The 11,939-nt window shown below is 37.3% G+C and overlaps 1 protein-coding gene across 1 annotated transcript; it reads right to left on the reverse strand.

The window, feature by feature from the left end:
* Positions 1 to 7,719: 7,719 nt before the first annotated feature.
* On the reverse strand, positions 7,720 to 8,560 carry LOC110104491 (growth-regulating factor 10). Its single transcript, XM_028696168.1, has 3 exons — positions 8,429 to 8,560; positions 8,101 to 8,343; positions 7,720 to 8,042 (listed from the first exon to the last, which is right to left on the reverse strand). The coding sequence occupies exons 1-3, from the start codon at positions 8,523 to 8,525 to the stop codon at positions 7,786 to 7,788; spliced, it is 597 nt and encodes a 198-aa protein (XP_028552001.1). The 5' UTR covers positions 8,526 to 8,560; the 3' UTR covers positions 7,720 to 7,785.
* Between the last annotated feature and the right edge of the window lie 3,379 nt (positions 8,561 to 11,939).

Consider the following 11,939-nt stretch of genomic DNA (forward strand, 5'->3'; position numbering starts at 1 on the left):
CTCTATGTTCGCACCCATAGTGATGACCCGTGCTCGCTCACGTTCCTTCCTTGCTTGAGACCCATCCTCTTCTTGCCGATGTTCGTCATTCTTCATTGTTGTTCAACTTCGCTCCTTTGATGATGTCCTTCCTGTTGGATCGGGATCGGAAGCAACAATGGGAGCTCGCTCACTGTGAAGGTAACTTTCTAGCTCCCTTTCGCATCCTTTTTCCACCAAATCCCTTAAATCCGCCGAACTATTGGGTTTACTAAATCTGTGATTTATGAAAAAAGAGGGAAATGTGAGTTTTGTGCATCGTGAGCTAAATTGAGGTTTTCTTTGGGAGGATTTACGCTAAATCCTGCTAAAATCCGGGATAAATCCTGTGGCACACTATAAGATTTATTATATCCTTATAATTAATTATTCATAGATAGAATTCTTGTTGGATGGTTGAAGTGTAAAATTCATGTTGAATGGTTAAAGTGTAGGAATACATCGGATTTATTGTGTGATAGAAAAATTTCCCTTAAACTAAAAGGAAAATTCTTTAAGATGGTGGATGAGTGATTTTAACTCTTAGAGTCTATTGTTCATGGTGATGATATAATAGATGAATATATTATTAGTAGAATTCATGTTGGATGGTTGAAGTGTGTAGGATTACATTGGGCTTATTGTGTGATATAATAGTTTCCCCCAAACTTAGGCAAAATTCTATAAGATGTTGATGAGACATGCAATATTATATAGTGTAAGTAGAATGTTGGCCATTAAAAAATAAGCATAATATTAAGTTAGGTGTTGAATAGATGAGAATGCTTAGGCGGATGAGTGTCTTTACTCTTAAGTTAAGAAAGGTAGATGAATAGATCTAAAAAGATCATAATATTAAGTGATCGAAGTGTTGCAGAGATGAGAATGGGAAAGTAGGAGCATCACAACTATTCACGAAAACTCGTAAAATCATCACTATTGCATAATATTTTAATTTTTTAAAATTTGATACAAATCTCATTGATTGGTTGTAGGAACTCATCGCACAAATTTATTATGGTTATTCAAAATTACATAAGTTGGATGTATAATCGGTTGTTACGAGTGGATTGGTGGAGCTTAGAAGATTGATATATTGGAGGAGCTTACAAGATTGAGAGAGTGGATTTGCATAAATGAATCGGCACCTCCATCGGCTAAGCAAGACAGTGATCATATATACAGATTCTGATTAGATTGTCGCCTGAGATGGCTTTTGATATATTTTATGTCATTTGATGTATAAGTTATGTTGAAACTTAAAATGTACTATAACTTTTGTTGAATTTTATTGAATGTGCTTGTGTATTCATTAATTTGCGCAGTTTGAGTACTATTCTTTAATTATATTCATTTTTCATAACTATTTTTTTTATAAATGTTTGGATTGTTAATGTTAGAAAGCCCAAAAAATGAGTGTAGGAGCTTTTTTTTTTTTGTTATGCTACAGGTTTGAGGCGAAAAATCCGTCGCAATTTGTGATGTGAATTATCCGCTGCAATTTGTGAGGGCAGAAGATTAGAAATCTCATCAGAAAAAAAAAAAAAGAAATCTCTTCCTTCTCCTCAGTATTTTTATCCATTTATTTTCTTTTGTAATATGTTCTTCGAAACAGCGAAAGTGGAATATACATACACACAAAGAGAAGAGGGAGGAGAGCTCCTTAATTAATTAGAGAGAGGTTGAGTTATTTACTTCGAGATAAAATAAATGGGGGACTTTGGATGATTTTTAAGCTTGTAATTAACTCTTTCACAGTTACCTGTTGCACAATTTTCTTCCTGGAGTGTTATACCTAAAGACCGGATTATTTACATTGATTTTCTGCAATATTATTGTGCTATAATTCGTTATAGCTAGTAATATTTCTCCGTTTTTTTAGAGTAATAATGAGAACCAACAATCAGTTGCTCAACCTACACAAATTTTTTTTTTGGGACATTTAGATCATTTAAGGCAAACTTACACACACAACGCATACACAAAGACTCGAACCTTGGACCTCTTAGTTGGAAGCCTAAGCTCTCAACCAATAGGCCAAAGAGAGTTGTGTAACCTACACAAATTTTCATTTTTGTAATTTTGTGGCGCTACCTCTTTATAAACGCTGCCATATAATCAAATTTCATTAATAAAATTGGTTCGGAGTGGCCCTAAACTTTCCCCCAAACAATAAAATCTTAGCTGTTTATGGTGCTTATTTTACCATATTATCAAGTGCTTGGTGGCAAGAAAAGCATGAAAGTGAAAAAAAAAAAACTAGTAGATATTATTTGTTTGAGTGAAAAAAATAGAAAAAATAATTGAGCATTATAATCACATATTTTCTCTTCATTTTATGACTTCAAATAAACTTAATTATATATTCTCATATATATACTAAGGTTTCATTTAGGACAACTTTTTCACAGCTTTCTCAAACGAGTTTTTTCAGAAAAAAAATTTATACTAAGACTTCATTTGGAACGATTTTCCTACTGATTTTTAAATCAGTTTTTCATTACAAAAAAATTTTGTACTGAAAAGTTGATTTAATAAGCAATAAGAAAGCTATATCAAACGAAGTCTAAAAGTTGCTTTAGAAAACGATAAAAAAGTTGTCACAAATGAAACCTAAATCTCAAGCCCATGATCCTGCACTAAAACTTGGAACTCTCAAGGTGAAAATAAGCTAAGTTACGTGATATTACTTTACTCACAAAAATGTAATGAAAAATGAGCTCTAAGTCAAGCTAATTTTGTGCCCAGTCTTTTTTTTTAACAGGGGTATCTACCCACTGCCACTCTGAAAAGAGCGTTTGACAGCGTATTAATCCCTCAGCGGAACCTAACGAGACCACCAGTGACGGAGCCAAAAATTTTTATCTACGAGGCAAAAATTTATGATTTTTAAAATAACCTCAAACTTTTAATTCGAGCTTGAAATTGACATTGGGGTTTTAATTCTTTTTATAATTATTATAAGAAGATAAATTTAATACAACAACAACTACATATGCCTTTGTCCCACTACGTGGGGTCGGCTACATGACTCCTTTCTCGCCATTGTGAAGAAGATAAATTTAATAATAATTAAAAAAAATATTGTCATGTTCAACTAAATTAAATTCAGCACAAATTTATTTTGACTGTATATTGCTATGCCCACCTATTTCAACTCCAGGAGGAAGTTGAACACGATAAGCATTATCGTTATATTTGGCAATTATGGGAACCGGTCCAAGTTTGCGACGAGCCAATTTCGAATATTCGCCGGGGGCAAATCGTTCGCGGCGGAGGCGAACTAAGACTAAATCGCCCACTTCAAATAGCTTCTGCCGGCGATGAATGTCTGCTGTCCTCTTATAGCGCTGATTTGCACTTACAATTTGCTGTTTAACATCTGAAAGCATCTTGGAGTAGTCATTCGTAAAGGAAGCAGCCGTCGTGGATTGGCATTTGGGCAATACAATGAGATCTACTGCGGTATTAGGCGCTTTAGTATAAACAATGGCGAAGGGAGCTTTACCAGTTGAGCGGTTAGGCATTGCATTGTATGCAAATTCAGCCTTACTAAGAACCTCTTCCCATTGTTTGGGATGGTCTTGAACTAAGCAACGTAGCATATTGCCCAAAGTTCGATTAACAACTTCTGTTTGGCCGTCCGATTGTGGATGATAAGCTGAACTAAATCGGAGTTCCGTGCCCAAACGCTTCCATAGTTCACGCCAAAAATGGCTTAAGAATTTGACGTCGCGATCCGAGGTGATGCTTCTCGGTAAGCCATGTACGTAAGCGAACAATCTCTGTAAAAAAGAGGTTAGCAATATGTAATGCATTGGAGGTCTTCTTACAGGAAATGAAATGGCCCATCTTTGAGAATCTGTCGACGACCACCATGATAGAGTCGTTGCCTTTTCTTGTCCTTGGCAGCCCCAATACGAAGTCCATGCTCAAGTCTTCCCAAATTGAGTCCGGTACTGGTAAGGGCATGTATAGTCCGGTGTTCTGAGCTCCCCCTTTGTAGATTTGGCAAACCGGGCAGCTATCCACAATTCGAAATGTGTCGCGCCGCAGCCTTGGCCAAAAAAATTTCGCTTGTAGTTGTTGCAACGTCTTGTCTTTGCCCAGGTGGGCTGCTAAACCGCCTCCATGCACTTCCCTTATCAGGTGCTGTCTCCAGGAGGATTGGGGAATGCACAAGAGATTTTGTTTAAAAAGAAAGCCATGCATGATAGAGTAATCTTCAAACTGAGTTGTATCAAGGCAATGTGTCCAGATTTTACTGAAATCATCGTCACCCGCATACAAGTCTTTCAAATGTTCTAATCCCATGAGATCAGTCTGCAGTTTATTGAGGAGAATGGCTTTTCTACTGAGCGCGTCCGCTGCTTTGTTCTCTATCCCCGGTTTGTGCTTAATTGTAAAAGAGAAACGCTGTAGAAACAGGAGCCAACGAACATGCATTCTGTTTACATTTTTCTGAGTATTGATATGCTGTAATGCCTTATTGTCACTACATAAGACAAACTCTTGGTGTAGTAAATAGGACTCCCACTGTTTCAATGCACGAACGATTGCATAAAGCTCCTGTTCGTATGCGGCCCATTTTTGGCGAGCAGGACATAATTTCTCGCTGAAGAAGGCTACCGGTCTGCACGTCTGTGATAGCACCGCGCCAACGCCAATTGCCGAAGCGTCTGTGTCTACTGTGAATAGCTTATCAAAGCTGGATAGTATAAGAACAGGCGCGGTAGTAAGAGCATCCTTAACGAGCTGGAAGCTCTCTTGCTGTTCTGCTCCCCAATAAAAGGACTTAGACTTCAAACAGTCAGTAATAGGGGCCATTAGAATGCTAAAATTTCTTATAAAACGCCTGTAGAAATTAGCTAACCCATGAAAGCTGCGAATGTCAAAGAAAGAGGAGGGTGTTGGCCAGCTTTGTATTGCCGAGATCTTCCTAGGATCAACATGTATACCTTCGGCGGAAACAATAAATCCCAAAAACCGAACTGTGGCTGTGGCAATTTCGCATTTAGGGAGATTTAGAAATAACCGGTTAGCTTTTAATACCTCAAACAGCGACTGCAAATGTTGAAGATGCTGGGACCGGTTGATGCTGAACACCAGAATGTCGTCGAAGTACACGATGCAGAACTTGCCAAGGAACGGCTTCAAGACTTCATTCATCATACGCATGAATGTTGAAGGTGCGAACTTCTTCCCTCACCGGTTCCTTGCCGCGGTCTGTCATTATCTTCCAGTTTTTGGGCTCTGATATATACCAACTGGTGTCATTGTACAGGATCGGTGGTACCTAGAAGAAATACATAGTAAATACAAGAGCACACTCCCGCCGCGTGCCGCGTGCCGCTCGCGCTGCCGCCGTCGCGGTTCCGGGTGTCGGGTCAACCCGGCAACCCGCCGGGTCGGGTCCGGGTTCGGATTTTCGACCCGTTTCTCTACCCGGGTCGGGTTAGGGTTGACCCGTTTTCCACCCGGGTCAGTTCGGGTTCGACCCGAACCCGACCCGTGACCCGAAATTGACACCCCTAATGTACGGTAGTAAAAAAAATGTTTAAGATAGAGAGAGAGAGAGAGAGGAGAGAGACAGGGTGTGACCAAAAGGCAAGAACAGCAGCCAAACAGGGCGTCAATGGGAAAAAAATCGCAGCTGTGGGCGTGATGGGGGAAAATTTAGAGAAATAAGTAAAGAAAGATTTTTTTTTCTTTTTTTGAGGGGGGTAAGTGCCCCCATAGGCTCCCTCCTAAATCTGTCGTTGGAGATCATTTAATGGCATCGGGTCCACACTTGTTTTGTCCCTCTAAGGGCATCTCCAACCGAGAACGCGATTTTTCACGGCAAAATACAGCAAAACTCCAAAATGCCGTGATTTAGCTCCAATCGAACTCCATTTTAGTTGCTTCTGCGAATGTAACGATCCTTCTCCCCTTTCGCGCATTTTTTCGTCAAATTCAGTTGAGAGAGCAAAATAGCGTGGGTGAATAGTGCAACACCAATATTGACGTCGCACTGTTCACCTGCAAGTAAATGACGAAAGATTTGGCGTTCGGCTGGAGCGATGAAGAATGTCATACGCACGTTTGGCGTTCGGTTAAAGATTCTCTAAAGAGACGAGATAATAGTAGAGGAGATTCGAATCCGAGATGTGAATTTCCAACCGTGCACCCTAAGCCTCCGTGGGTTGCTAGCTACTTCACTACTAACCCTCATAATATTTATAAAAACATAAAATATTGAACATATAAGTGCAAAACAAGCAGTCGACACATGAATGAGCAATATAACGCTTTTAATACCAGTAAAAAAAGACAAAAAATGTAGGGCATCCTACTGAAACCTGCATGGCAAATTTAATGCAAACCTATATTAAATGATAACTTGATTACTGGAGGACATGTGACATACTGTTATCTGATGATCATCTCCTATCTCCTGACAGGAACTGTGTCGGGAGCTCTCACTTGGACAATCAATGCTCGTCACTCCAGCTAGTCCAGATGAATGCGTAGATGAGGAAGCTGTGCTTAAACCAGTAAAAATGAATGTGCGGACGACGATGATGCAGTTAAAGAATTATGTAACAAAAGATTTACTCGAGGCTTTCTATGCGAACTGCGCAGTTTTATTTTTTTTATTGGAAAATTTTGTCTTTGATTGTTTAAGGACAAAAAGATGTCCTACAAGATTTACTCGATCGGTAAATTTCAGAATTTACCGGGAGAGAGACAGAGATTAACGGAAACTCGCATGCAGTACTGCACAGCTTCTGACTCATTGCACAGTTTGCTGCATAGCTAAATTCAAAAAAAAATTATAGGAATCCAAATAGCTGATGGGCTTAAAGCATCGATACAAATAATAATGCATTCAAGTAGAAGCAGTGAGTTTCTAAATTAGGAGTGTTGATGAGTTAAGTCGACTTGTAAGTCAATTTGAGCTCAATTTGATAAATAATTTATGAGCTTAGAGTTTAAACCCAACGACCGAAGTGTGAAATGGTCCTGATCAGCTTGTTAACTTGGAAATTGACTTGTTCAAAATATATTAATATAAAATAAGTTTAAAATATATTGGCATTCAAGATTTTAAGAAAAGTATTGTTAAAAATGTTTAAAACTTCTCGGTGATCACTTTCTTATATTAAGTGATTCTTTCTTATTTTTATTTTAATTTCTCATTTTTTTATTATTTTATTATAGTAATTACTTGAATAAGAATCATTTTCTTTCTTTTATAATAAATGAGTGGGCTCATGAGCTTAATTGAATTTATAGAATAATTTATGAGCTTAGAATTTAAAAGGCTGGAGGTCGAACTCGATTAATTAATAATCAAACTCAAGTTCAAGTCATAGATGAATCTAGCTCTACTTGACACGTTTAGACTACTAATCTGAATAATTGTAAGTAGTTTATAGCATTAGATTCAAACACAAAAATTAATTTTGAAAAATGCTAAAAAACTTTTGTTCCAAACTCATAAATTTTACTAAGTCTAGCTAATAAATTATCATCAAAATTTTACGTGGTGTAATTTTTGCCCAATTAAATATATATTTCTGTTTACTACGTAAATATTTATCGATATAGATTGAAATATCTAAGGATAAATATCTGAAACTAAATAGTAAATGAACAATGAAAGTGAAAAATGTTGCGTTCATCATTGAGTACAATTTTTCCATTAATTACATGGTAGCCTAATGGTGAAGTCCAGGCAAGTGAAATCCATATACTTCAACGTGCTGCTAGCTAGCTGCGCCGTTAAGGTATTGGAACACCAGGCATCAGCTGATGAAAGTCCTCGCCATCGCCACCGCCACCGCCGCCGCCGCTGCCGCCTGCTTCGCCAGTCTTCCTCGAACGATTCCGTCCACGATGCATGTGGCGCTCACAGTACTTCTGGTTGGGAACCACGTCACGCGAACACCGCCATTTCTTTCCATCCGTCCTTCTACACCTCCCCGGCTCCGGCTCCAGACTGTTCCTGTAGTCCAAACACAGATCTCCGCATCCCAAAACTGCACAAGCCCGCACATTTAGAAAAAAATGAAGAAAATTAATTGAAGGACAAAGCACAAGGAGGGTAGTGACGGCCACCGCAGTTGGCAGCGGCGACGCTTTTCCATATGGGGAGGACAAGGTGCAGCGGGACGGGGAGGCCACCCGCCATGTACTTGTAGATGAGGGCTTGATGCTCCAGCTCTTGCATTTGCATGAATGTAAAAATCGGTTTTTTGGGGGGGCTGGAAACGGAACTCCCATTGAGACCTAGTTGAAGGCCGAGGGTTAGAGGGGAGGGAGACGCCATGGCCGCGGCTTCTGCAGAAGGAAAACGTATAAGAGTATCTGTGATGAGTGCTACTGGTATTGGCGGTAGGGGAGTGGAAGAGAGGAAAGATGGTACCTTGTGACGTCGGATATGAAGAGAGACGGGGGATCTTGGAAGGAGGAAGAAAAGGGGGAGTGTTGCTGTGGAAAGATGTGTGTTCTTTGGTTGCCATTGTGGTTCTAATGGCACGAGAGCTGATGACATATGAGTTTTGTGCCCCTCGGCTTGGTCATTTGAGATGCAGGGCGGAAGCTGCTGCGTTCAGATCGAGCGAATGATAACAGAAGCGCTTCAAAGTTTTATTGGGCCTGTGCTCTATGAGAAGAGTTTTAGTGCTTAACACTAATTAATCTAAATCAATATGTGGCCATTCTTTCATTTATTATTGAATCAAAAGCTTAAAGAAAATATATAACAGCTCAAATTTTAAATCATTGATATATCATCTACTTTAAACTAATTACCATAAGATTTAACTCGTCGATGTAACTTTCAAAGAGTTCATTCATCCTATTAAAAAATTATAACTAACAAAATAAAAATAAAAATAAAAATAAAATTTCAATAATTCGGGTTAAGGATCACACTGGAAGAGGGTGATGATTGTGCAAAATTTTGGAATTAATTTAATTTTGTTAATTTTAATGATCTTAAAATTAAGTGCTCATATGATCGTTAGATTTCTCGCATTTATTTGAATGTTTTAATTATAAGTATACAAAATTTAGAAGATATTTGATCTATGATAAATTTTAATTATATTTATGAGTGCTTAATTTGGAGAACCATATTGTTTTGATTATAAATTTATTGAAAAATAACTAATATTATCTTATAATGTATTTTCAAAATAAAATTAGGATATCAAATATTTAAATGATTTTAGATCTAAAATTCACGACATAAACATTAATAAAAAAATTAACTATTTCATATTTATCAATTCTCTCCATGCATATTTTTTATGTGAAATTATAAAAATAAATAGGTTTTTTTTTAATAATTCGGTTAGAAATTGATAGTTGTGCAAGATAATGACTATTATTTGTTCAACTTCTGAAAAATTGAAGATACTATAAATTTAGAATGAGAATAGTATTTAAAAAATAAATAAATACATCACATCTAAATACTCATAAAAAATAAATTAATAGTTTTATATTTGAAGGATACTACGAGTAAGGGTTTAGATTTTAGTTCAAAATTTGAAGATTGTTCGAAAATTAAATCAATTTTAAATTTTTAGCTTAGATTAAGCTCAAATCGAGTCATGAGCCAAATTTTCAGATCAATTTAGTTTCGAGCCGAGCTCAAATTGAATCGAACCGGCTCTATATCGATTGAGATATAAATAATACATATATACTATATATAAATTGATATTTAGTATTTTTTTTTAATAAAAAAGATAAAAATAAAAATTTTCATGTCAGCTCTACTTAAATTTGATTTGGTATAAAATTGAGCAGATTTAAGTTGAACTCGTTTGAATTGTAAATTAACTTCACGCGAACTTGCATATATTAAAACGGATTCCAAATTTATGTTGAATCAACTTGAAATTGGATCGTTAATGTCATCTTATTTTGTCGGGATTTTTGGTTCACAATGATAGATAATTCTCAACAACCAGATCTCTTCCTCTTAGACTAACATTTTGACAACCACAGGATTAGGGATGTCAATTATTGACACGATCTGACAACTTGACATGAAAAATTTGTGTTAGGGGGTGAGCCGTTTAACAAACGGGTTGGGTTTTAATTTTTGACCTATTTAAAAAACGGACTGTTCTGGGTCAACCTGGTAACCCGGGATTGATCCGGCTGCCAAGTGCCAAGAGGTCTCACAACCCTCGCGTAGTCACATATATGGTACTTCGTAGTCTCGCCCTAGCCCAGTACCCTCGCGTCGAACCACGGAGTCTCATCGGTCACTGTAGCCCTGCGTCGTGTAGTCGCAGCCGTAGTCTCGCCTTAGCCCTCACTGCCTTGCGTCGTCGCATTCGGGCCGCCCAATCAGGCCAGTCTTTGGTCTCACCCTAGCTCTCGCGTCGAATCGCAGAGCTGCACCGCGCTTGCACAAGCACACAGCTCTTGCCCTCGCTCAAACTATACCCAAATCACGATCTCTAGATCTCATTCTAGATCTCGTGGGTCGTGTCGAGCCAACCTGGTAACCCACATGGTTGGGTCCAGGTTGACAAAGTTGACCTGTTTCTAAAATCGGGTTGTGTTATTATGAACCCATTTACGATCGGGCCAAATTGGGTTCAACGCAAACACCCGAATTGACACCCCTACAAGGGAATCCTTCATTTCAACCCCATATTTATCCTAATGAAAAAATGGCTCCCTCACACCCTATTGAGTGTCATAAGCTGTGAAATTCCACATTGGTAGCCTTTTTTTTTAGAATATTTAGGCCAAATAAGATAATATATACATAAATTTTGAATCCAAAATTTTTAATTGATAATTTAAATTCTCAACTAACATTTTAAAATGATGAGCTGCTTTTGTTAGCCTTTCACCCCTTTTTTTTTTTGAAATATTTAGGCCAATTAACATACAAGATTAGCTGTGTGCCTTTCCCATTTAGTTAACATATGTTCGTCCATTATTAGGTGCGGATACCGGACAGTATAGGCATAGAAGTTCTCTCTATTCCGCACCTAATAATTTCTCTCGCTGCGGACAGCCGAGAAGCCATATGGATGGCGTGCGTACGGCCTACAAGGTAAAGTCTTCTGACACCGCCAGCTTTTCTATGGTTTTTGTCTTTTTAGGGCCCCCACTATTGGAGAGTTAGGAGGAGTAGGAGCGGATTGCACCCAAAGCAATGAATACAGTTCGAAATAATTTTGTTCAAGTTCAGTTTTCTTAATAAATTTCCCAAAATTTATTTTTTTTTCTTAATAAATCCAATACGAATTTGACAGACTAGCCCTCGTTTGACTGATTTTGTCGTTGTGTTCGGTCAATAATTTATGCTTGGCTCGATCACTATTGATTTAAATTTTTCGAACTAATAAAAAATGTGAAAATCGGATCCGAGGTAACTGGACTCTACTAGTTAACAAACTCACAAGTTGAGTTTATTAAGCCACGAGCTTGAGACTATACTCGAACTCTTATATTAAAAGAGCATGAACTAGAGCTCAACCTGGATCGGCTCAAAAATTCGTTTAGCCTCTTGATTATCTTTAAATATATTGAAAAATTAATTTAAATTAAAATTACATAATATATTTAATATTTTTACATCAACTGTCTTTAAAATAAAAATTCTAAAGAAATGAAAATTTAATTTAAAATTAAGAAATTGAGCTTAACAATCAAGTTAAACTCAAACTTTAAAACGAGCCCGAGCCTATAAATGTTTTAACGAGGCGAGCTCAAGCTTGGTAAACATGCTCAAATCCACCTCAAGCTCAATAAAAATTAAACAAGCTTAGCTCGATTAGGTACATATAGAGTTGTTTATACCCCTAAATTAGATGATTCAGTAAATATTAAAATTATTAAATGATATAAAAATGACAAGATAATTATTTAAAATATTAATTAATATAAATTTATGATTA

The sequence above is a fragment of the Dendrobium catenatum genome, unplaced genomic scaffold (genome assembly GCF_001605985.2).
Source record: "Dendrobium catenatum unplaced genomic scaffold, ASM160598v2 fragScaff_scaffold_80, whole genome shotgun sequence".
NCBI lineage: Eukaryota > Viridiplantae > Streptophyta > Magnoliopsida > Asparagales > Orchidaceae > Dendrobium > Dendrobium catenatum.